Consider the following 26,007-nt stretch of genomic DNA (forward strand, 5'->3'; position numbering starts at 1 on the left):
TTTCCTTCTATAGTTCAAACTCTAGAAACACCAAAGCTGTTTCAAATGCCTCTCGATCATGCAGGCCCTCTACCTTGGAATCATAAAACGTCTTCTTTATATGCTTCTATGATCAACTTTTGTCATTAGAACATGCTTGATTTTTCTTTATTTTGTGAAGAATTGAACTTTTGGTTAATGAAGGGGTGGAATATTCTGCCGTAGTAGCCGTCTTTACTATACAGATTGGGTGGGAACAAGTTGAGATTGGTCTTAGAGAGTGTGTTAACAGCATGGAGCCAGTAGGAAAGGACTGAGAATCAGTTCATCAATCACGCTTAATTCTGAAGACCCTTTTTGGCCTTTTGGGATCTAAATATGGTTTCATTCAAACGATTAGATGCTAAAGTCTTCTTGTTCTCAACGCATCTTCTTCCTTCCTTCCCATTTTCTTTTCGGTGCTGAGATGAAGAATTCTATCACTTTCTAGATGTTGAGCTGTTATGCTCGACATTGTTCATGATTAAATCTACTCATATGAGAACTAATACGTGACATCTAAGTCGCATGGAAAAACTTGTTGCTTGAATCATGTTCCAAGCACTATCTCTTTTGGACGATAGCTTGACTGTTATTCAACTAGTCAAGATATATGTTTGACAAGAGATCAGAGATTTGAATCTGTGAACTCTACACGTTGAACTATTCCACTTCATGATAGTGATCTCTCGAGTTTGATTATATAGTCACACTTTGTTAGGTGTAGGTCTTTTTCACTTGAATCTAGAAGGTTTGCTTGTTCATACGTGCTATTCAACTAACTCTGCAATCCGCAACCCTATTCAGATAAAGAGAGAAACAACTTTTGTAATAGTCTAAACTCATTGCTAGCAGATATTTTTCCCATTGGCTCGTTACGTATTGTCATCAGCCTCATGGTTTTAAAATGCGTCTTCTAAGGAGAAGTTTTCATACCCTTATAAGAAATGTTTCGTTCCCCTCTCTAATCGATGTGGGATCTCACAATCCACTCCTTAGGGGGTCAATGTCCTCGCTGGCACATTGCCCAGTGTCTAGTTTTGATACCATTTGTAACAGTACAAGTCTACCGCTAGCAGATATTGTCCTCTTTGGCCCGTTACGTATCATCGTTAGCCTCACGATTTTAAAACGTGGGATCTCAAAGCTTTTGTCCATGGATTTAGATAGGGGTTGGATGCAAGGAAAGACACTAATTTAGTTAGAAAGTAGAACAATGACATTATGTTACCTCTTAACCTCTTTTCATTGACAGTCGTCCTCACAGGTCTGAATGCAAAGCCCAAGCCTTGGCCCTCCCCGCAGCCATTAACGTAGTAATAGCTTGACCAAACCTGCCTCCCATGACAAAATATTATTAGCCCACCTCCAAAAAGAATGCATTCACATTATTTTCAAAGCTCAATTTTGAAAATTGGTCTAATTCTTTATGCCCAACGGCTAACTACAAACTTAAAGTATTGATTCTCAACTTGCAATGGTTATGGATATGTTTATCAGGATTGTGTCTATTGAATGTTATAGGAACGGTAGGCTCTCGCAACGGTTTAGCTAGGAGGCCAAAATACTATTCAATTGGTCGATGCATTAGTAACGCCCCCTTGTAGATTGTTGGATCGAACATCTACCCTTTAGAAGAAATTAAACAAAATAATATGTACGTGTATATATTTTGGTTAAAATATTAAAATTAGTTTATAATATCGGATTGAAGTTAATTTTTTATTATTAAATTTGGTTAAATGAATAATAATAATTTTCACATATCTTCAAAAAGAAAAGGTAGAAGGAGAGTAAATAATTTTTTATCAATACATCAAATTCTTAAATTAAATATAGTTTTTAAGTATCAAAATAAAATATTTACTTTTTTTTTTATAATATACATAGGCAAACGATTTGTTAATGATATATTTCTAAAATGTCGTGTTTTCTTTATGTATTTTATTTTTTCTAATATACTAAAAATACATTAAATTATGTCACATTTGATTATACAATCCTTAGGGACAGTTTACATTTTTATTACATTATCCAACAAAAAAAAAATTGATAAAATATAATATTATTAATTAGAAATTACCATATGTATTAGAAATTCCACATAATGCCGATGATAAACAATGACCGAGACAAAGGGTCGTAATCCTGCAAGGGTGAGTTAACTCCAAAAATCCGTCCTCAGTTCGGATGGTAGGCTGCAAGAAACAAATTTATAAGGAATTATTATATGAATGAATAAATAAATAAATAAATGTTAAATGGGATTTGACTTCGTCTTGTTTTATGATCTGATCTCTTCACCGCTTTCCTCACCAAATTCGCTTTTAGCTGCCCATGTGAATCTATGCATGTGCCCTCACATTTCACATTAATTATATATTTTTTGAAAAGTTATTTATTTATTTATTATTACTCAATAAATAATTTTGAACTTAATTTTTTTTTATTAAATTTAGAGACGAACTAAATTAGTAATTTATTTATTTATTTATTTTCAACATTTACGTCTCACATTATTCTCTCTTATTTATTTATTATTGTTATTTTAAATAACAATAAAAACAATTAATTAAATGTTTGATGAAAAAGAAAATAAATTCATTCTCCAAAAAAAAAATAATAATAAAGAAAGAAAATAAATTTATTGCTTTTATTATTATTATTATTTCTTTTTCCTTTTTAAAATACAAGAAATAATAATATTAGAAAATATAAACTAGGTGTGTGTCAATGGTGGAAACCAACCACATGGACTTCATCTTCCTCACAGTTCTAGAATCTGGACCAGTCAGAAACCCTAATTACGGACGCCATGGCTCCCTCCCTTCGCCGATTTTCAGGCCCTGCAAATTCACAGAATCTCCGCTCCGATCAATCGAACCTAATCGTTTAATTCAATTTCAAATTCGAAAAATGTTCAAATCAGTAGAACTCACTCCCGAAATTCGACATTCACGAAGGCCACATTTCTTTGAACGATGGATTTATACGCCGTCGTTGACAGCACCATCGTCGTAGCCGCTTTCGCCGGCTTCGACACCGTTGAAATCGCACGATCGACTATCGTGACCTGAATCGTCTGATCCGGAACGCACGACATCGGCACGGCGGCGCTGAAGCATCTCACTAGGTATTGTCTTCCACAAGCCGCTCCGTTCTCCCATATTCCCTCTCCGGCCGCCGCAAATAGACTACTCGCCGGAAACAGAGAGATATCGTTTCCGGCACAGGCGGTGGCTGTGTAAATTTCATTCATTCATTCAATTACCACCGCGAATCAAGAACATGAAGAATGCAAATGAAATGGAACTTACGTAAATATGGAGGACTGTAATGCGTTGCAGTGCCGATATCTCCATGGGAGAGATGGAAGAGATGAGCGAGGAAGAAGACGGAGAGAAACAGAGGCTTCGACATGTCGTTCAATTCCTGTGAAATGAAAACAGAGAGCGATTTTCAGAGCAACATCCGACTCGTCGGCTTTTGAATATTGTTTCGCTACGATTTCATTTGATCGAATATGAAATTCATATTATACGAATTAAAAAAAAAAAAACTCTGATTCTCGAACAGGTTTTTCTTCAATTCCTCTGTATCCAAACGCCAAATAAGGCAGCCACCGAATACGTTAACCAATCAGGAGAAGACAACGAGGATTTCCCGGCCCCACCATTCGGCTGACGGGGACGGCCTTTTGAAATACCCGCCGAATGGACCCCACTTGGTTATGCCACGTAAGCCTACGTCTTCGGCCGGCCCCACCGGCGAGGAGATCATGGTGATGACATGGCATTGGGGGTATGAGTACTCCATCCTATCATATATTTTAATTATTTTTTTAGTTCAATTAGTTAAGACATATTTTAAAAATAAAATATTTGAATTTTTCGTTCTATCGGTTATTCAACTAAAAAACATAATTTTATTTATAATAAGAAGCTTTGATCTCTCGTCTTAATATGTCCCTGCTTTATGTTTCAATCTTCCCTGTGAAATTGTTTATTTATTTTTTCTTGAAACGGGGCGAGAATTCTTCGTGCGAGGATCGAGTTTCCTAACTTTTTCATCTTTTTGTATATATATATTTTTAAAATATTAATTTTAATAAATAATTTTTATTTTTCGATATAATTTTTATACTTCCTAACGAATGCAATAATATTTTATAAAAAAAAAATATAATAATATAATATTTAAGGTATTTTTTAAAATTCAAGACACATATATAGGATCGAGAGCGGGAAATATAATCTATATATATATACACACACGAGGCCGAGGAATATAATCGCCATCGTTCAATTTTACCTTAAAATTTTAATCTAATAATTATGAGAAACATGCAATTTTTTGAGTTTATATTTAAAATTGTGGAGAAAGTTGTGGATATTGCAGAAAAGGCCGTGGACAGTCCATGACAATAGTTTGGGCCTTTTGAGCTGCAGTCCTGCCATGGCCGAGAGCACAGAGACCATTCTACACCACTGAGTTATTCTATAATTCTTCCATTAAAGTCACATCCAATTCCACTTATGTCAATACTCCTATAGCAATTGGTAGATATGCTTCCGTTTCTTCCTTCCTTTGCTCATCCATCGCTAATTGCTTCATGATTTCAACTCTCAACCATTTCTAGGTTTGAATCCTCTGCTTCTGCTTATGCTTCTGAGCCAATTGGGGAATTCTTTGATCTTCTTGGTTTTTTGTTGTTCCCGCTTGATTCTTGAGCTTTTGTTTGGTTTCTTCGACTTGGAGGAACATATTTTACGATCCTCTTGAGTTTGCCTGCTGTTTAATTGATGGGTACTGCTTCGACTGGGTACCCATTCGGAATCGCTGTCCATTTAAATGGAAATTCTGCCGTCTTGCCTCATAAATTGGAATTCTCGCGCTCTAGTTTTCCTCTACACGCTGAATTTTCGAGAATCAATCCGCTCTTGGGCTCTGTTTTTGGTGTTTCTACCGAGGTATCGAAGCATTTTATCTTATTTTTCTTTCTCTGATATGAAATTTATACACAATCGTTTGATTTCTGTGCGGATGAAGTGATAATCATTAATTTTCAGCGTTAGGATGATAGAAAATCCTTCCAAAACTGTAATTAGAAGTAAAATACAGATAGAAAATCCTTACGAAACTGTAAATAATGTTTTGAATATCCAAATCCATTTTGCTGAATTCGCATATTGGTTTATCAAGATTCTGGCCTATGATCATCCCATTCTATAATTTGATTGGAACATAATCTTCTTGATGCAGTCACCAGTTCATAAGATACGTTGTTTACCGGACATTGATAACATCTTCTGGGATAAAGATCCAACGCCCTTACTTGATGTGATTGAGAATCCTATCCATTTGAAAAACTTGTCTCCCAAGGTTAGTTTATGGTTTTACACATATATCTCCTTGTGGATGCTAAGGATAATATGGCTTCTAAATTCACCAATTGTGGCAGGAATTGAAACAATTAGCCGACGAAATTCGTTCGGAGTTGTCTTCCTATCTTTCTAACATACGAAAATCTTACAAGGCCAGTTTGGCAGTGGTGGAGCTGACTGTTGCCTTACACCATGTCTTCCATGCTCCAGTGGACAAGATACTGTGGGATGCAGGAGAAGAGGTAGAACTATTTTTCTTACGAACGATATTATTAACTTTCTTCTGTAGCTGAAATTGTCACGAAGTAGGTATCGACACGATTATGCCAATGCATACCGATATGCGACTTCAGGGCATGCAATCATGAGAGAATGTGTCTAAAAAATGAATAGAAATTACTGATTTATTTTGTCTCTTGGCAGGCCTATGCGCACAAGATTCTTACCGGTAGACGACCTCTCATGAGTACATTGCGTAAAAAGAATGGTCTTTCTGGGTCAACATCTCGGTCTGAAAGTGAATTTGATCCATTTGGTGCTGCACATGGCTGCAACAGTGTATCTGCTGGACTTGGTACAGTTGATTGCCAACCTTTTGTATCCTTTTTATATAGCTCATTACATAACCCTGTTCACGTCCTGCCTTCACCATTTGAAAACGACTCATTTTGTTTCCTCCCTTAGCAATATTGTCTTCTATCCTTAGAATCGTACTCGGAAATTGTGAAACAAAATTAATATGATATCATCTAATCGTAGGCATGGCAGTAGCGCGGGATATAAAAGGTAAGCGTGAAAGAATAGTGACAGTAATTAACAACGGGTCAACTATGGCGGGGCAAATATATGAAGCAATGAGTAATGTGGGATATTTGGACTCGAATATGATAGTGATCTTAAATGACAGTCGCCATTCTTTACACCCAAAACTTGATGAGGGCTCTAAGACATCTGTCAGTGCCTTGTCTAGCACCCTCAGCAGGCTGCAGTCCAGCAAATCCTTTCGCAAGTTTCGTGAAGCTGCTAAGGTATTTTGCTGCTTTTTCCTTTTAAGTGACCTGACACTTGGAAGATGTTCTTCGTCGTAATGTTCGATGAGACGTTGGTTATTGTTCTTTTTGTTCTTAATCTGAAAAGTGCTTAGCTTCATACTTTTTTCTGTGATTAGGGTGTAACTAAAAGAATTGGTAAAGGAATGCATGAATTGGCTGCCAAGGTTGACCAATATGCTCGGGGTATGATGGGTCCCTCGGGATCAACCCTTTTCGAAGAACTTGGACTCTATTATATTGGCCCCGTGGATGGCCACAATTTGGAGGATCTCATTTGTGTTTTACAAGAAGTTGCATCGCTCGATTCGATGGGTCCAGTTTTGGTTCATGTCATAACTGAAGAAAATTATGCAGTAGGTCATCAGAGGAGTGCAGAAAACCATCTGGAAGGTATCCTTTCCCAAACTCAACCTTTTCCTCTAGCATGTATTGGCGACTGAATTTTTATTCTACTTTCATCCTAAACTTCTAGCATGTAAGCTTCTTTTTTCAGAGCTTTTCTTGAAGAGCCTTAAGAAATGTTCATACTAATTGATGTAGAATTTCAAATCTACCGTTTCATATTCCATCACTGGTTTATATGCACTGACCTCTAGCTCATTTTGATAAAAGAAGTTTCCCAAGCTGTAACAGCTTAAGTGCTACTGCCAGTAGATATTGTCCTCTTTGGGCTTTCTCTTTTAGGTTTTCCCTCTTGGTTTCTAAAACGCGCCTGCTAGAGAGAGGTTTCCACGCCCTTATAAAGAATGTTTCGTTCTCTTCCCCAACCGATGTGGGATCTCATAATTCACCTCCCTTCGGGGTCCAGCATCTTCACTGGGACTCGTTCCTTTCTCCAATCGATGTGTGACCCTCCAATCCACTCCCTTTCGAGGCACAGCGTCTTTGCTAGCACACCGCCTCGTGTTCACCCCCTTTTGGGGCTCAGCCTTCTCGCTGACACATCGCCCGATGTCTGGCTTTGATACCATTTATAAGAGCTCAAACCCACCGTTAGCAGATATTGTCCGCTTTGGGATTTCCCTCAAGGTTTTTAAAACGCGTGTGCTAGGGAGAAGTTTCCACACCCTTATAAAAAAAGTGTTTCGTTCTCCTCCCCAATCGATGTGGGATCTCACAATCCAACCCCCTTTCGGGGCCTAGCATCCTCGCTGGGACTTGTTCCCTTCTCCAATCGATGTGGGACCCCCCAATCCAGCCCCTTTCGGGGCACAACGCCCTTGCTAGCACACTGCCTCGTGTCCACCCCCTTTTGGGGCTCAGCCTCCGTGTTGACACGTTGCCTGGTGTCTGGCTCTTATTCCATTTGTAACCGTCCAAACCCACCGCTAACAAATATTGTCCTCTTTGGGCTTTCCCTCAAACTTTATAACGCGTCTGCTAGGGAGAGGTTTCCACACCCTTATAAAGTATGTTTCGTTCTCCTCCTCAATTGATGTGGGATTTCACATTATTGTTTCTATTTTCGTGAAATAAGAAAGCAAGTTCTATTCTGTTTAACTCATTCTGGTTTCTCCTTGTAACTCCAGGTTTATATAACATAGACCCATTGATGTACGGAATTGGTTCTCAAACATACAGTGATGTCTTTGTGGAGGCACTAATCATGGAGGCGGAGAAGGACAAAAACATCGTGACAGTTCATGCTGGGATGCAGATGGAGCCTTCAATTCAACTATTCCGGGAAAGATTTCCTGATAAATTCTTTGATGTGGGCATGGCTGAGCAACATGCTGTTACATTTTCTGCTGGTTTGTCATGTGGTGGGTTGAAGCCCTTTTGTGTAATTCCTTCGGCTTTCTTACAGAGGGCATACGATCAGGTCTCTACACGCTCACTTTCTTCTTGCTCGTATCGTAAGCCCCTTCCTGCAATTAATCGTGCACTTACCACAGTGTTCAGGCATCTAACAATAGCAAGTTGATATGGTCTTCTAGGTGGTACACGATGTTGATCGGCAGAGAATTCCCGTGCGTTTTGTAATTACCAGTGCTGGATTGGTAGGATCCGATGGTCCTATGCAATGTGGTGCGTTCGATATAACATTTATGTCATGCTTGCCAAACATGATTGTCATGGCACCATCAGATGAGAATGAGCTAGTGAACATGGTGGCCACTGCAGCGCACATCGACGATCAACCTGTTTGCTTTCGCTATCCAAGAGGCTCCATTGTCACGGCTGACAACCTTGTCCTTGAAGGGGTTCCCATTGAAGTAAACACTTCGCTCTCTTTTTCATCTAATTAGTGTTATTGTGTTTTAAAATGTATAAATATCAAAATAGCGGATAGCGTACGTTTCTGAAATCTCGAGTTCCATGCAACCTGAGAAAATAAAATGAAAGAACTCCTTTTGTCCATTTGACACTGTAACTCAACGCAGATTGGAAAAGGGAGGATTCTTGCTGAGGGTAAGGATGTTGCTTTGCTTGGGTATGGAGCAATGGTTCAGAACTGCCTTAACGCGCGAGCCCTTCTCTCGAAGTTCGGTGTCGAGGTTACAGTGGCTGATGCGAGGTTCTGCAAGCCACTCGACATAGCGCTTCTTCGGCAACTTTGTGATAACCATGCATTTCTAATCACAGTCGAGGAAGGTTCGATTGGAGGCTTTGGATCTCATGTTGCACAATTCCTCACTCTTGATGGACGACTGGATGGAAGAACCAAGGTGCGTTTTTAAAGGCATAGACTTGTATTTGCTTTAAGCACATAATTGAACTCGATCAACCGAACCTAAGAGGGAACGGTTGGTTCTTCGATCTCACACGATTAGTTCTGGCTTAGACATATAACACTTGTACCTCGATCATCTGCAGTGGCGACCGATAGTTCTACCAGATAGTTACATAGAGCAGGCATCACCACAAGAACAGCTCTCCCTAGCTGGGTTAACCGGAAATCACATAGCTGCAACGGCGTTAAGCCTGCTCGGTCGCCCCCGTGAAGCGCTACTAATGATGTGTTAGATCTTGTATCTCGTAGTCTCTGCTGCAGGTGAAGTATTCCAACACTTGAGATTCACCTAAGGGAGATGTAAAACATCAGTATCCATTTTTTGTCTCAATTTGTTGTACATTCTTCTTCGGCTTGTGTATGTGCCATTTTTAATGGTTTTGCTTCCCCCTTTTTGTACACAGTTCTTACAACTCTTATCTCTTCCCACAGGAAAAGAAAGCTCTACCATTCTTTATCCCATTTCCGCTTTTTTTTTCTTTTTTTTTTTTTTTTTTTTTTTTTTTTTTTTTNTCAACTAGTTAACACATATGTCATCGACCAAAAGGTCAGAGGTTCGAATCTTTCTAACCCCACTTCGTTGAATTAAAAAAAGATTATATTTTTTCTCCACGACCTTATAAAAAGAATTTGATTCGATTTATTGATTTCTTAGAGATCAGGGTACATTTGGGAGTAGTTTTAAAAGCGTTAATATGGATGGTAAAAAAATCTTAACCATTGTGAATTTGTTCTTACTCGCTTTTGAAAATAGATTCTCATATAGGTCGAAAAAGTTAAAAAGTTTAGTTAATGTTCGGACTTTCGTCCTTACATTAAGTTTTTTTTTTTTTTTTAATTTGTTTCAATTAAGATCCGTATTGAATATATAATATTCAGATAATATATTAGTTATGAAATATATATATATATATATATATATATATATATATATATATATATATATATATATATATATATTATATCTTAATATTGTTTTTTTTTGTTGATTTGTAGTAAATTTTATTTTATTATCAATATTTAATTAATTTATATTTTTGGGTGGCAAGAGATTAGTTAGTAACTTGTATCTATTTAAAAGTTATGAATATGAATGAAAATACAGACCTTTCATCTCAATTCTATTTCTCTTCCTTAACCGAATTAATTTTTTGTTTTTATTTAATTTTTTTTCAATTAAGACTTAAATTAAAATGGTATTAAATAAAGTCCTAATTTTTTTTTAAGTGAATCAAAATAAAGTCCTAATTTTTTTTTAAGTGAATCAATTGAGATAATTTAGTAATTTTGGGCTCAAAATCGCTAAAATACAAATATTCTTAATTAAAGAAGCAAATAATATTTTTGCGGAATTATCCCTAAAAAAAAAATAGAAAAAAAATAGAAGAACGCAATATTTATTGGATCTCAACACTCTAATTTAAGTTAATGTCTATATTTTTAAAAATCTTAAACATTATGCAATAATAATCATATGGTCTAAACTTTGAATTTAAGTGATATAATTTTTAAAATAAAGTTTTAAAGTGAAATATAAATTGATTTTATTTTATAATAATGTATTTAGTGTAAAAATAGGGGAGAAGCTAAATTGATTTTATTCTTCTCCGTTCTCCTCGGCGGAAGCGATCAAATTCCACGCGCCGAGTAATTGGGTAGCGATATTGTAGGCCCTACAATTAGTAATCCAGGTGTGGGGCATTACAAAACCCCGACCCAAACGCTCGCTGAGTTCTTCTTTACCGTACGGTCAGTACCTGACTCGCGCGGGAGAGGAGAGCGCCAAGAACTAAACGAACGAACAAGATTACCGCCATCATTAATATTTCATTTCCCCATTTTTGAAACTCAGGAGGCAAAAAAGAGAGAGAGAGAGAACAACAGAGTGGCGTACCTCCCGGCTCTCACCGTGCCCATCTTCGCCGCTGATCTCCCGACCGGTAGCTGCGGGGTTCTGCCTCCCGACGGACACTATTGATAGTGGTGACATATTACCGGTTCTGAAGGTGATTTTTCGTTTTTGTTGGATTATTCAAATCGGCTTAGGTTATTATGCTTCTTGTTGATCTGCATGGTAATGACAATGACAATGACAATGCCGCATTGTTCTGTTGAGGAGATGATGATCGTATGGAGTTTTGGTTAGCGTTGTTGGATTTTTAACGAACGTGTAAATTTAAATCCATGGAGGAGTGAAGAAAATGTGATCATGTTCTTTAGCTTTTTGAAAAGGTTAATTAATCGCTGACAGTTAGTTGTGTGGAAAGTGTTTTCTGGCCCTATCGATTTAGAATTATTTGATTGTTTTAATTATGCTTCTTTGCTCTCTGTTGTTGCTAATTAATGAATTTCCAACCACAAAACATGCACGCCAATATTCTGTCATTTAAAGAATGTGGAAAGTTTGAGAGGTTTTCCTTCTGTTTCTTTCTCCGTTGTCTCTTGAGAATCTCACGCGGTATTGGAAATCGCATAGCTTTTGTTTTATTCGATCTTCTCCGTCCTTTTGTCTTCTTGAAACTCGATCGTTGTTTATTGTAATGTGCTTTATGATTTATGAATGTTAGAACACTTGTAGCTGCATTGGCTAGGTGAATCTTAATTCTCGTAGTTACTTTGATTGGCTCCAGTTATGGGGGCTCCATTCGATGGAATAGTAAAAGATATCAAGGGGAGGGCAGCCTGCTATAAGCAGGACTGGACATGTGCACTATGTTCGGGCGTCAGGTTCCTCTTTCCCTCCCTTCAAAATGACAATTCAAGAACAAATTTTATACATGTCTTGAATATCTTACAATGTTCTAATTCGCCTTGATTTTTTTTTTTTTTTTTTTTTTTTTTTTTTTTTTTTTTTTNAGGATTTTAGCTCCTACTATGTACATATTCTTCGCCTCTGCCATTCCTGTCATTGCCTTCGGGGAGCAATTTAGTAGGGATACAGGTGTGTCTTTTCCTTTGCAATGTAGATAAGAAACATTAGCCTTATATTTTTCTTGTCTTTCATTTCTATATGCTGGAAATGGGGTTCTTATTTCAACCTTTTTTCCTTCAAATCCCGATCCTGTTTAGGTGGAAGACTGAGCACAGTGGAATCATTAGCCTCAACCGCGATTTGTGGAATTATCCACTCAATATTTGGGGGACAGCCTTTGCTGATTTTAGGAGTGGCAGAACCAACAGTTATAATGTACACTTACTTGTACAGTTTCAGCAAAGGCCGGCCGGAGTTAGGAGCCGAGCTCTTTTTAGCCTGGGCTGGATGGTGAGTGAATTAGTTTTCCACATAACTATCGTCTTCTCTCCATGTCTGGGCGGAATTTTGGATTATACTTACTTTCTTCGTATGATGTCTGTCATAGGGTTTGCGTTTGGTCGGGACTTTTCTTGATTCTCCTTGCAATCTTTAATGCTTGCGACATTATCACCAAATTTACAAGAGTTGCGGGGGAACTGTTTGGCATGCTTATTGCTGTTCTTTTCTTCCAAGAGGCAATAAAGGTATTATTGATTGGCATTTATTACAAAAGGAGGAGGAGAAGGATTTGAGTGAGACATACTAAATAGCCTAATCGCAGGGATTGATCAGCGAGTTCAATGCTCCCAAATCAGAAAATCCAGAGCCATTGGACTTAAAATTTGAATGGTTGTATGCAAATGGGTTGCTTGCCATCATTTTTGCCAACGGGGTACTCTTTTCAGCCCTGAAAAGCAGACATGCGAGATCGTGGAAATATGGCACTGGTATAAAGTCGATTTAGAGACCTAACATCTGCAAAATATATAGTTAAATTCAAGAACGTTCTTACTTATTTGATATCTCGGAATGCAGGCTGGTTTCGCAGTTTCATTGCAGACTATGGGGTTCCACTTGTGATCGTGTTATGGACAGCATTATCTTATGGAGTCCCCAGCAAAGCTCCCGATGGAGTTCCGAGGAGACTCTTTTGTCCATTACCTTGGGAGCCGGCTTCAATGTACCATTGGACTGTAGCCAAGGTGAGGTTTCTTTTCTACATTAAACTTTATTCCCATTTCCCTCAGTTGTCAAGTATGAAAGGTCATAAACTTTTGGGTAATCATCGCTTTATTTTGTTCAAAATCCAATTCATTTACTAATACCAACGAATGGAAATTAAAAATCCACTTGACATGCCCCATTCGCAGGACATGGGGAAGGTTCCAATGATTTACATCCTTGCTGCTGCTCTGCCAGCCCTGATGATAGCAGGCCTTTACTTTTTTGACCATAGTGTTGCATCACAAATGGCGCAGCAGAAAGAGTTTAATCTTCAAAAACCATCTGCATATCATTATGATGTCTTCTTGCTCGGGATTATGGTAAATATTTGCTATAACTTGATTTCCTGCGTCATATGTGCTTATCCTTTTTTTTTCTTTTTTTTTTTATAAATGTTTTGCTTCAAATATTAGCNATTGCTGGGACTACCTCCTTCTAATGGTGTCCTCCCACAGTCCCCAATGCACACCAAGAGTCTCGCAGTGCTTAAACGGCAGGTGTGTAGGCATCACATGCCAACAAAGTTCACAAGTAGTATTCGATATTCAGACCTGCTGTTGTTGAGTGACAGTAAATGAGAAATCTCGTTTGATTTGATTAGAAAAACGATATATATTGATAGAAATATCTAAAGTGTTTCAAATATGAAAATCGAAAAACCTTTGAGATCACTCTACTCTCTCAAGACGATAGATTTCTTGTGTGTATCATACTCTCATCTCAAAACCCACCATTCTCTTGGAGCCTTACAGTTCTACCTCATTTGCAGATAATACGAAAAAAAATGGTAAAGAGTGCACAGGAATGTATCAAACTAAAAGCAAGCAACTCTGAAGTTTATGGAAAGATGCAGGCGGCGTTCTCTGAAATAGACGCATCTCCAACTGTAATGCTCTAACCTCGTAGTCTCCCTTTTTCCTAACTCCAAGATTGGGTTACCTCATGCACCTTGTTTGCTCTTATTGCAGCCTAAAGAGCTTGAGACCTTGACGAAGGCAGTAATGAGTGCTGATGACAGTGATCACAAGGGAAAATTCGACGCCGAGAAAAATATAGATCCTTATTTGCCTGTTTGTGTGAACGAACAAAGGATGAGCAACTTGCTGCAGTCCGTCCTTGTGGCCGCATCAATATTTGCTGTCCCTATAATGAGAATGATACCCACTTCAGTTCTTTGGGGATACTTTGCTTACATGGCCATTGATAGTCTCCCAGGGAATCAGTTCTGGGAAAGGTTGTTGTTACTGTTTATCACACCGGGTCGGCGTTTCAAGTAAGTTTACATAAATTTAGTCCGCTTGTTCTATCGTTGAGAAGGATCATTAATCGCCATGCTTTATAGCTTATTTATTTGGATTCTCTACCATATACTTAATATTGTGTGTTGTTCTTCGTGTCCTACAGGGTCTTGGAGGGGTCTCATTTATCATTCGTTGAAACCGTGCCATTCAAAGTCATTGCATCGTTCACTCTCCTTCAGTTAGCATATTTCTTGTTGTGCTTTGGGATAACGTGGATACCTGTAGCTGGGATCCTGTTCCCACTGCCATTTTTCCTCCTTATTAGCATAAGAGAGCATGTGCTCCCCAAATTCTTCCAGCATAACCATCTTCAAGAGCTAGATGCCTCAGAGTATGAGGAGATTGCCGGTGCTCCACATCGGAACCTCACAGTTACGGTTAGCTTTAACGTTTTTTACTATCATGGATCATTAATCAACCTTGAGTTTAAGTTCGGCTTGAAATGTTGAAATGAAATGGCCATCAGACAAACTTATGAACAAGATTTGGCTCAGCATGTTTATTTTGATACGGGTAGGAAAAGTACCCAACTCGGTATTATTAAAAAAATAGAGAAACTAGAACTCAGTCAACCTTGTGCCAAAGATCTTTCCATTTTCGAAGAAACTAGAGTTACATCTCGTTTCTATTTCCATTCCAGAGTTTTTTATGTGTTTCCACGCCCCCTTGAGACTAAGAAAAATGAACAACATTCTGAATTTTTGCTTCTAATGTCTGCCCAGGATAAGGAGATACGACCCGATTCAATTGCGGGCGAGAGTAACGAAGAATACTATGACGCCGAGATCTTAGATGAGATGACAACTCATAGAGGAGAACTAAAGCTTCGAACCGTAAGTTGCAACGAAGAAAAGTTCGTTCAGGTTAGAAACTAAAATCCACTGCCTCTTATAACTACTTTTTACCGATCATTTCATCCTTTCACTTAGCCTTGGCACACATCATTTGACATTTGAATTTCAGGTTCATCCTGAAAGTTCAACTCGAACATAATGAAGCATTTGGAGACGAATAGGATACGAGAGTGTTCGATCGAGCTCGATACAACAACGATTACAACGATCAATTACGATCAATACCGAAGAATATAGGGGAACACATTTTCTTCTCATATAGTGGCTGCTGCTAACTTGAGGAATACATGAAATTTTTACATAAACCCATTCGTGATTATAAGTACACATGAAAGCAAGGAAGATATTGGAGAAGATTCGATTCAAGGTTTTAAGACAAACATTTATTTACATTTGGAAAAGTTTCTAGAGAATCTCCCACCCTTTTAGTCAATTCATTTTATTTGATTATTGACAACAAAATAATGAGGTGTGACAATGGTGGGGATATTGGTTCATGAGATGCTTAAGAAAGAGAGGAGAATGGTCTTTGCTGCGAGGACCTCCATGTGTGTAAATCTCATGTAACTCTTTTTTGTGATTATTTAGCCTTTCGAAAAATAATAGAATTCCAAATAATTTTAAATATCCGTTAGCAATTTTAAATGAACATATACTTTGGAAAGAGAAATGAACATATACTTTGGAAAGGGTTCAAACATATGAAAAAGAGTTTTTGTCTTGTGGCTAATCCTTTTTTAAGGATTAAAAAAAGAGTATCATTCCCAGCTCGTTAATAGTTCTTGCCTTTTCCATCAGCGTGTTTCTTTAACTGAAACTCTTAAAGAATTTGTCGCCAAAAGATCAATCTCAACTAAAACTGGATCCAAATATGCATACACAAATATTAAGAAAATTGTGATCAATCTCAACTAAAACTGGATCCAAATATGCATACACAAATATTAAGAAAATTGTTGAAAAAGACAAACGGAATTGAGTTTCAATTCATAAGAAAGGACTGAATCTAAATATGCATAACATTAAGAAAATTGTTGAAAAAGACAAACGGAATTGAGTTTCAATTCATAAGAAAGGACTGAATCTAAATATGCATAACATTAAGAAAATTGTTGAAAAAGACAAACGGAATTGAGTTTCAATTCATAAGAAAGGACTGAATCTAAATATGCATAACATTAAGAAAATTGTTGAAAAAGACAAACGGAATTGAGTTTCAATTCATAAGAAAGGACTGAATCTAAATATGCATAACATTAAGAAAATTGTTGAAAAAGACAAACGGAATTGAGTTTCAATTCATAAGAAAGGACTGAATCTAAATATGCATAACATTAAGAAAATTGTTGAAAAAGACAAACGGAATTGAGTTTCAATTCATAAGAAAGGACTGAATCTAAATATGCATAACATTAAGAAAATTGTTGAAAAAGACAAACGGAATTGAGTTTCAATTCATATAAGGAAGGAAGGTTAGAGACGTTTAATATGGTTCAATCTCCTCATAACATGTTGTACATCCACTCATTCGGACTAAATAGTCAAATCTATCTCTCAACTATTCTTTTGTCGGCTAAAGACCTCTCCTCAACAATGTAACCAATAAATTGTTTATACTAGTTTAGTCGACTTTCAAATATTTTTTAGAATATCTTCCCCGTAAAAATAATCGAAAAATTAATTAATCAAACATACTCAACTATAAAAATAAATAAATAAATAAATAAATATATATATATATATATATATATATATATATATTAATAAAAAATTAGAAAATAAATTCAAGATCTAGTAGGCAATTAAATAATAAAACATGGTATAATTTATTTAAAGATATTAAATCACATGTAGAAGAAGAATTTCACATTTAAATATTCATCTTATGGTTTATTATTTATAATTCAAACAAACAGTTATGTTCTATGGAATATAAATAAGAAACTAAATATTAGGACCACCTAATATAATTAAATTAAACTTTTGTCTTTTTTTTTTTTTTTTTTTTTNAATTCTCAGCCATACCCACAAAGCAGTTAACCTAATTTGCCACTTTTAATTTAGAGTAGCTACTAGCTCGAGATAGAAGAAAAACATTTAGATTAAGAGTTATGACTATTTTAATGTCACTTACCGTATAGTTCTTACAAAACTAACACGACAGTGTTAGGGAAATGCATCTTTCTTCCACGTGTCAACCCTAATACTAAAATTTTGTTAGTCTCTACCTTCGAAATATGCATATTTAAGCACCTATCTAATTAGTTAGTATAATAAATAATTAAAAAAAAAAATCGAAACCTCACCGTACTAAAGTTTCTCGTCTATGCACCAAGGTAAATATCATACCTAAAATGAGTTGTTGTCTGTCCTGTTATCTCTACCTAGCTATCTCACATAACTCGAGCACAGTAGCGCACTTATCATGTTCGGCTTGATGTGTTCATTCTACCAAACTACATTTTCAATGGATAAAAAAATAAACACATTTTTTAAATTTAACAAATGTACTTTATTTATATATATATATTAAAAAAAAAATTAATAAGATAAGAATGGAGGTAACGTTTTAATACTGTAATATACGATAGAGGATTTTCCAAGTAGGCCTAGGATTGAGACAACCTTAATTAATGCGATACGGACACGTGGGTAGTCGCATCACCGCTAGATCTAACGAACGAAATCACGTCGGTCGGCTTATAACTTGCAAGTCATAAAAGGGCCTTAATGGGCCCAACTCAGCCGGTTCAGATCTATCCCGAAAATGTCAAATGATTTTCGAGGCCCCCACCGACTTTGGGCCCATAGGCCCAATAGTTCCGCCCCTCACCTGACAGCCGCCATTATTGGGATCCCTGAACCTGCCCACCCTCTCCCCTCTTGTCATTGCCTTTAATAAATACTTTTTTATATTATTAAAAAATTAATAATATTGTTTTTCTGGGAGGAAAAAATAAAAATATAAAAATAAAATAGTCGGTGGTGAGAGAAGGACATTTGTACTCGAAAAATAAATAAATAAATGCATGCATGTGTGGGGATACCAAATCCACAGTAAAGGTACATTATAATTAATTCTTTTTTATTTTAATTATATTTTATTTTTTATAATAATGGTTAATTGATTTAGTTATTTAAAAAATAAAATAAAATAACAAAATGTAGTTGTAAACGATTTCCATTTTTTGTGATTTTTTCTCTAATATAATTAATATTAATATTTTCATTTTTCATTTATTGATCACTGGATAGGGAGTTACTATCCGTAGACAAAAATTGATTGAGAGCGAAACCATTTTTTATGTTGGTTGTGAATCATGTGTTGGAGTCATCGAATTTGAACATTAATATTGACCGTAACTCAATCTTTTCCGTGCGTGCTTCAAACGGCTCAATTAGGGTTTTCAAATTAGGATTTCGATTTTAAATCGGCTGTATGTTTTTTTCCGTCTAAATTCAAATTTCAGTACTGTTTTCTAAACATATATTAAGATAGCGAAATGAGAAAATAGCTTTTCAGAACTACCCAATAACACAGACGAAAAGTTGCCATTATCCTGACATAGGTCGAGAACAAGACCATTTTTTGGTGATGGTTGTCGATCATAGGAGCTGGAATCATCGAATTTGGATATTTCTCACAACAACATCGAAAAATATCGACCTTCCAAATAAATTCTAATATTTTCAAAATTATATATATATGAAATTTGTAATAATCCAATGATAATTTTTTTTTTTTTTTTTTAATAGTGATGGGACTGAGAAGACATGAAAACGACAATCTGATTCACCGTTTTGTACTTTGGTGACCATGCAATGCCCATAACCCACTGCTCTTGAATCTTCTCTCCATTATTCTCTAAAAAAGACAATTTTTTTTTACTCTCTTATCCACAATTTTTTATTTTTTTATTATTATTTTATTTTCTTCTAAATTTGTGAAATTGAGAACTAAAAATTAACATTAATTTCAATTTATTTCTCAATTGGATTTTTATTTCTATAAATTAAAATTAAAAATTTAAGGTAAAAGATGGATATTTACCTTCAATTTCATTTATCCATTGAGTTATTTTTAAGATTATATTTAAGGTAAAAATTATTTAACAATTATATGAACTAAATTTTATATTTAATAAATCTATAAAATAAAAGTTAATTAATTAAAATTTAGGGTTGGAGGAGTGTGACGTGGAAAGGTGAAACCCGACCCGGCCCACTTGGAGAAGGTAAATTGTGCAACTAAATGAAGAGGCCCACGTGTAGTTGCAGAGAAGGCCCAGTAGGAAGCAGCCACGAACTTATGGTGCGCTCAGGCTCATGGGATTCTGCCACTTTCTGGGCCCCACCACTCCTCGTGCTATGTTCCTTGGCTTCACTTTAACCTACGGTTCAGATCTCACCCTCTTCTTCCCTCGCCATTTTTCTTGCGGATAAATCCATCTCCCGAGGTGCGTGCATTTTCATTAGTTTTGAAATTCAGCTTAATATTATGTTTTAATATTTTTTATATTTTTAAATAATGTTTAAAGTTCATAACTATTTTTTTCGTCTAGTTTATTAAATATTAAAATAAAATTATTCCATTATTAATCTTTAAAAGTTGTTTCTAATTAAATAACCACTTTTTCTCTATATAAATTTAAACTTTAGTTAATTTAAATACTTTATTATAGAAAGAAAAATTAAAACAACTTTTGTTTAATAATGAAAGAGAGTTTATAATATTTTTAGCCGTTAATCGATAATATATTTTTTAACTAATAAATTTATGTATGAATAAAATTAAATTATTATATTTTTCTTAAATTAAATTAAATTTATTGTATTATCATGTTATTGACCAAATGTCCACTACAGTACACAACATTATGAATTAAAAGGATTTTAAAAGTACGTAAGACTGTGAAAATCTCTTTTTATAAATGTATTTTTAAAAAAAAATAAAAGTCAGATAAAAAAATTCAAATAAAATTATATCAGATAGCAAGGGTTTCGTCTTTATTCACGATAGTTACCCTTTATTAAATATTTGTGATTACTGCTTACTATATTTGTGAACTCTCACCACTATCTACGTTGGTCGTTTCAACAAACATTTTCATGATCAGAGCTTTTTCAGTTTAATAACCATGATCCTATCTTATCTATGGCTTCCGAATTCCAATACTCTAATTCATGTGATCACCATAAACTTTCTTCCTCCGAAATATGTTGATAGAACTATGGTTCTATCACGAATCATAAACCTCCTTAACCGTCTCTTACATTTACTGTTTTCAAAATTTTTAAATTTATTTAACTAAAAAGTAAATTAATATTTATTTAATCAAATGACAGGTCAAATAATATGATTTTTTAAAAGCCAAATAAAGTAAAATAATATTTTAAACTGAACTAAATAAAATCACCATATGATTAAAAAACACATGCATATACTATATATTATGATTTGGGCAGGTGATAATTAGGGATAATTTAATTGAAAATATGCAATTATTTCCCGATTAATGCACATGGGGCTGCTCTCCACTTCAAATCTAATGCTTCATTTTTTTAAAAACTGATACAGTTGTGGAGATCGTATATATATAGCTTTATGATGATTAGACTACGTGTTCTGTTTACGCGCTACTAAGCTGGCACACAGGATCTTAGACGGGTTTCGTCCCCTTTCAAGAACACTTTCTTGCTAGTACGGTAAAAGTCTAATGCAAATAGATCGAAAAAAGAAGAGTTCGTGGGTATACTTGCAAAATGGCTTTCTCTACGAGCCTACAAGCTTAGCTTTGGTTTAGCTTCCAACTAAGGCTCAGAGAGTTATTTATCATAGATTGAGTGAACAATCTCATAACCCTCCACCCGTAGCCCACAAAAGGGCTTTCCTAAAGATTATATTAAATAGAAATAGAGAAGGAAATAAATAACTCCAAAGATGGTTATAATCTCCTCTTGTATAGGGATCATCTACATTTGAGTTATTTTTTCTTAAAATCACTTTTTATTTTACCCCATGTAATAATAGTCCTAAACCATATATACAACACGGTAAATGATTACACATTCTGACCGTTTACATAAATCGTCACCTTTGTATATAGTGAAACAAAATTGGATGAAACAGTGCTAAAAGGAGACGATTAGAAGCATAATTACCATTTTTATCTATGATTTTTTGCTACATTTAGCAGACGATAACGAGAGCTAAATTCATATCAAATTATGATATTGAGATATAGACAAGAGTTAGTATTTTTTTACTATATTTTTTCGTGGTTTTTTACCCATTTAGAGATGAGGTAAATCGAATCAACATGAACTATTATCCCTTTTTTTTTGTCATATTAATATCAATATGAATTATATCGATATCGTGTGAAGTTAAATTGGTACTAAATTTTTATATTTTATAAGTAATGTTCGGTTATTTTTGCGACATTTGTGTGAACCATATTAGATCATCATTTTTTTCCCAAGGGTTTGGTTCACACAAGTATCATTTTAAAATAAAATAATTTACATTATCTTAATATATCTAATTGAATATTTTATTTTCTAAAATCAAACTTTAAAAAATTTAATTTAGGTATTAATTTTTTTAAAGAGAATAATTTAAATTTATCAAAATTTGGTAAATGATGCTAAAAATACGTCATTTTTACCAAATAAAGGGAACTCGACTTAAACTCCACTCTGTAAAGTATAGTTTGTTACACTTTTCTTCCTCTAACTTAAGCATTCATTTGTATATGTGAAATATTATTTTAAAAGCTTAATTTTCATAACAAAAATTCAAATAAGAAGATAAAAAATAAAAAATAAAAAATAAAAACTTGCTTTTATTATTCCAATGTCATTTTAATTTGACTAATAATTCAAATATATATATATTTTTAAAATATTAAATAAAAAAATTAAAAGTCATATTGTATCTTTAAATATTCAATAATTTTATATAAAAATAATGTAAATTTTATTTGGTTTAATTTTTGCGTTTTTTTTTTTAAATTTATATTAAAATATTTAAATTTAGAAGTAATTATTAAAGAAAAACTGTGGATAACAGCATTTGTCCTTTTCCATCCCATCAAATAACACCAACACTTTTATTTTTTATTTTTTTATTTGTAATTTTTTATTATTTAGCGAAACGAAAAGTGAAAACGACATATTCCTCAGATTCAGATTTCAGCAATGCTCAATGGCAAATTCCGTAATTCTCCCCCAACCATAAGGGCTTCCTTGTATCCTTCCTTCCATATAACCTCCCTCTCCTCCTCCCCTCCGCTCTCAGCCATCTCTCCTCCCTATCTCTCTCCCAACAAACACATTCACAATGCAGACCGCCGCCGTCATCTTCTTCTCGGTGCTTCTCTCCGCCGCCGCCTTCCATCCCGCTCTCGCCCTCGTCGACGGTAAGCCCTTACTCTCCGAGCACTACACTCGCCGGAATATTGCATTGCTTCTTCTTCGATTTACATCCCTCCCTTCCTTCCGGCCGATGAACCATCGGTTCTATTTATAAAATAATAAATAAATAAATTCGAATTTACATTTTTTTTTTGGAATATAAATTAATAACGCCCAGTCCAGCAGTACTGAGAGTCCAGTTGGTCACGTGATAGCGAAATATCTAAAACTAGAAACTGACACGTCATGGTTTTGATGCTAATTCATCCTTTGGACGGCTCAGATTGAGTAATGACGTGGGCCCCACTGCTCTGCTGGCGCCTTATAAGCTGATGGGCAATGTTAAAAGTATATATATTTTATTTAAAAAGAAAATTAAAAAATTAAAAAATAATTAAAATTGGGATTTTTATTATTTTTTTATTTGAAGGGTATTTGCCGAATGGCGATTTTGAGAGGGGACCAAAGGCGTCGGAAATGAACGGCACGGTGGTGAAAGGGCAGTTTGCGATACCGGCGTGGGAAATTTCAGGGTTCGTTGAGTACATAAAATCCGGTCAGAAACAAGGCGACATGTTGCTGGTGGTGCCGGAGGGGGCGTTCGCCGTCCGGCTAGGGAACGAGGCGTCGATCAAACAGAAGATCAAAGTGGTTAAAGGAGTGTACTATTCCATAACGTTCAGCGCCGCCCGTACCTGCGCTCAAGAGGAGCGGCTGAACATCTCCGTCGCGCCGGACTGGGGGGTTCTGCCGATGCAAACCCTTTACAACAGCAATGGGTGGGACCTGTACGCTTGGGCCTTCCAAGCCACGGCGGACGAGGTGGTTATTCTGATCCACAACCCTGGCGAGGAGGAAGATCCGGCTTGTGGTCCCCTCATCGACGCCATTGCCATTAAGACTCTCTACCCTCCCAAGGCCTCTAATGGTGAGTTTTAAAATATAATTCATTTTAATTATATAAAAAAAGAAACATATATAATAAATTAATTCCGAGAAGTTTATAATATTTTTAAAACTAAATTAATAAAATAATTATCTTTGCACATGGTTTAAAAAATACTTATGTTTTCAAATTTTAATAATTTCTTATATTTAAAAAGTTTAAAATTACCATTAAACATATATTTAAAAATACTAAATTATTAATATTTCAATTTTCTTTAAATTTTCAAAACTTTTATTAATATCCTTCAATTTTTTAAAACATAAAATTTAAAAAATATTACCCTTTTACAAAAATACCCTAATATTAATATTGGTGGGATATTTTTTAAATTTTCTTTTTTTAAAATTAAGGATATTTTTTTTTTAATTTTTATAAAATTTAAAGATTTTAGTGAAATATTTAAAATTTAAAGATATTTTTAAATACTTTTTAAAAGTTTGATTATTTTTTAAATAAATTATTAATGACTTTTATTAATTTATTATTTTTAAGAAGATTTCGAATATATTATTGAAATATTTTAAAATTTAATAATATTTTTTTAGATAAAAGGTAAAGTTTATTAGTCCATTTTAAATACAAAATTAAAGGTTGAAAATTAAGTTTATAAGATAAAGTTCTACTTATCCTTTATTTGCTTTATTTATCTACTAGCAACCAAATTATAATTTGAAAATAAATAATAAAAAAAACAAGTTTATTTATTTATTGTTATAACTAATAAAGTAGTTGCTTGAATCTTTTAACTGTGCAAGCATGTGGGCAGTGTTCATTGATTATTCCAGGCTGTTCTTAAATACAGTTGTTCTGTTCATATCATTCCTTTTTTGTCCTCATATTTTATGTATGGTCGTGTTAGTTGAACATTATTTTCCGTGATATTGTCCACTTTTAGCATAAGCTCATAGCTAACAAGCCTTATAGCAATGGATACAGTGTTTAACTAGCACGGTATCAGAGTCGTGCCCTAAATTTAGTCATGTCAATAGAAAAGAGTTGAGGCTCGATTAAGGGGAGGCGTACTTTGTTCAAGGGGAGGTGTTGGATGAAAGTCTCACATCGGCTAATTTAGAAAATGACCATGAGTTTATAATCAAAGAATATTATTTTAGTTGGTATGAGGCTTGTTAGGACGTCCAAAATAAAGTAATGAAAGTTACAATATCAAGCTCAACTAATAGCTTGAACCTCTTGTGTTAGATGATGGAAGTCCAGGGAATGATCATGGGTTTATAAGTAACTTTTGGGGAAGAGCCTATACTCGACAATATTATACCATTATGGAGAGTCGTGTTGGTCTAACATCTTGAACATCTGTTCTTAGATTTTAAAATTTTCAGGCGAGTAATGTCCGAGTTTTGCACTCCACAGATAATCTGGTGAAGAACGGCGATTTCGAAATCGGTCCATACGTGTTCCCCAACGCATCGTCGGGAGTTTTGGTCCCACCCAACATCGAAGACGACCACTCTCCGATCCCCGGGTGGATGGTCGAGTCTCTCAAGGCCGTTAAATACATAGATTCCGATCACTTCTCCGTCCCTAGCGGGAAGCGCGCCGTCGAGCTCGTCGCCGGAAAAGAAAGCGCCATAGCTCAGGTCGTCCGTACGGTTCCAGGGAGAACATACATCCTCTCGTTTGTCGTCGGCGATGCAAGCAACTCGTGCGAAGGATCCATGGTCGTCGAAGCGTTCGCCGGTAAAAACACTCTGAAAGTGCCGTACCAGTCAAAAGGCAACGGCGGATCGAAACCGGCGGCGCTGAAATTCGTGGCGGAATCGACAAGAACACGTATTATGTTCCTGAGCACATTCTACACCATGCGAAGCGATGATTTCTCGTCGCTGTGTGGGCCGGTGCTCGATAAGGTGAAATTGTTGAGCGTTCGAGGGAGAAAATAATAATTTATAAATATATATATATATATATATATATATATATTTATATACGATATATAATTAATAATTTTCTATGCGGATAGGGCTTTTCTACAATAGTGTGATTTTAAGGGGGGACCATTTTTCTGTAATTGTGATGTGCTAAAAAATCGAGTTAAATCGATTTTTCTCTTACTTTTTAATGAATTACAATTTCCATTTTTCATTTAAGTTTTCTTTTTTCTTTCCTTTCTTTTTTTAATTACAAAATAACATTTTAAACCTTTTTATTTTTATTTTTATAAAATTATAATAAATATTCCTTTGAAAAGCTCTTTTCTATAAAAATGAAAATTTAAATTGTAATTATTAGGTTTTGTTTTTCTTTTTGTGAAATTAAAATC

At 35.1% G+C, this 26,007-nt stretch overlaps 4 protein-coding genes across 4 annotated transcripts; 3 read left to right on the forward strand and 1 right to left on the reverse strand.

Moving 5' to 3' along the window:
* Positions 1-2,698: 2,698 nt before the first annotated feature.
* Positions 2,699-3,562, reverse strand: LOC111799141 (EG45-like domain containing protein). Its single transcript, XM_023682557.1, has 3 exons — positions 3,336-3,562; positions 2,958-3,258; positions 2,699-2,864 (listed from the first exon to the last, which is right to left on the reverse strand). The coding sequence occupies exons 1-3, from the start codon at positions 3,436-3,438 to the stop codon at positions 2,858-2,860; spliced, it is 411 nt and encodes a 136-aa protein (XP_023538325.1). The 5' UTR covers positions 3,439-3,562; the 3' UTR covers positions 2,699-2,857.
* Positions 3,563-4,538: 976 nt separating this feature from the next.
* LOC111798648 (probable 1-deoxy-D-xylulose-5-phosphate synthase, chloroplastic) lies at positions 4,539-9,650 on the forward strand. The gene is made up of 10 exons (XM_023681926.1): positions 4,539-4,988; positions 5,281-5,400; positions 5,480-5,644; positions 5,826-5,976; positions 6,162-6,430; positions 6,571-6,844; positions 7,984-8,276; positions 8,392-8,670; positions 8,839-9,123; positions 9,272-9,650. The coding sequence occupies exons 1-10, from the start codon at positions 4,821-4,823 to the stop codon at positions 9,419-9,421; spliced, it is 2,154 nt and encodes a 717-aa protein (XP_023537694.1). The 5' UTR covers positions 4,539-4,820; the 3' UTR covers positions 9,422-9,650.
* A 63-nt stretch (positions 9,651-9,713) lies between these two features.
* Positions 9,714-15,961, forward strand: LOC111798051 (probable boron transporter 6). Its single transcript, XM_023681003.1, has 15 exons — positions 9,714-9,742; positions 11,041-11,194; positions 11,819-11,915; positions 12,047-12,129; positions 12,258-12,450; positions 12,548-12,686; positions 12,764-12,929; positions 13,018-13,184; positions 13,353-13,556; positions 13,620-13,703; positions 13,976-14,092; positions 14,175-14,479; positions 14,611-14,884; positions 15,230-15,370; positions 15,471-15,961. The coding sequence occupies exons 3-15, from the start codon at positions 11,821-11,823 to the stop codon at positions 15,498-15,500; spliced, it is 1,998 nt and encodes a 665-aa protein (XP_023536771.1). The 5' UTR covers positions 9,714-9,742; positions 11,041-11,194; positions 11,819-11,820; the 3' UTR covers positions 15,501-15,961.
* Positions 15,962-22,627: 6,666 nt separating this feature from the next.
* LOC111798050 lies at positions 22,628-25,834 on the forward strand. The gene is made up of 3 exons (XM_023681002.1): positions 22,628-22,782; positions 23,208-23,705; positions 25,098-25,834. Exons 1-3 carry the CDS (start codon positions 22,704-22,706, stop codon positions 25,625-25,627), a joined length of 1,107 nt encoding a protein of 368 aa, XP_023536770.1. The 5' UTR covers positions 22,628-22,703; the 3' UTR covers positions 25,628-25,834.
* The last annotated feature ends 173 nt before the right edge of the window (positions 25,835-26,007 follow it).

The sequence above is a fragment of the Cucurbita pepo genome, chromosome LG07 (assembly GCF_002806865.2).
Source record: "Cucurbita pepo subsp. pepo cultivar mu-cu-16 chromosome LG07, ASM280686v2, whole genome shotgun sequence".
NCBI lineage: Eukaryota > Viridiplantae > Streptophyta > Magnoliopsida > Cucurbitales > Cucurbitaceae > Cucurbita > Cucurbita pepo.

Excerpts from the sequence above, each read along its gene's own strand:
- LOC111799141 (XM_023682557.1), bottom strand. The coding sequence starts at position 3,438 with ATGTCGAAGCCTCTGTTTCTCTCCGTCTTCTTCCTCGCTCATCTCTTC. Across the intron at positions 3,259-3,335 it reads TTACAGTCCTCCATATTTAC|CCACCGCCTGTGCCGGAAAC; the intron begins GTAAGTTCCATT and ends AAATTTACACAG.
- LOC111798648 (XM_023681926.1), top strand. The coding sequence starts at position 4,821 with ATGGGTACTGCTTCGACTGGGTACCCATTCGGAATCGCTGTCCATTTA. Across the intron at positions 4,989-5,280 it reads TTTTTGGTGTTTCTACCGAG|TCACCAGTTCATAAGATACG; the intron begins GTATCGAAGCAT and ends TTCTTGATGCAG. Across the intron at positions 6,845-7,983 it reads TGCAGAAAACCATCTGGAAG|GTTTATATAACATAGACCCA; the intron begins GTATCCTTTCCC and ends TTGTAACTCCAG.
- LOC111798050 (XM_023681002.1), top strand. The coding sequence starts at position 22,704 with ATGCAGACCGCCGCCGTCATCTTCTTCTCGGTGCTTCTCTCCGCCGCC. Across the intron at positions 22,783-23,207 it reads CGCTCTCGCCCTCGTCGACG|GGTATTTGCCGAATGGCGAT; the intron begins GTAAGCCCTTAC and ends TTTTATTTGAAG. Across the intron at positions 23,706-25,097 it reads CCCTCCCAAGGCCTCTAATG|ATAATCTGGTGAAGAACGGC; the intron begins GTGAGTTTTAAA and ends TGCACTCCACAG.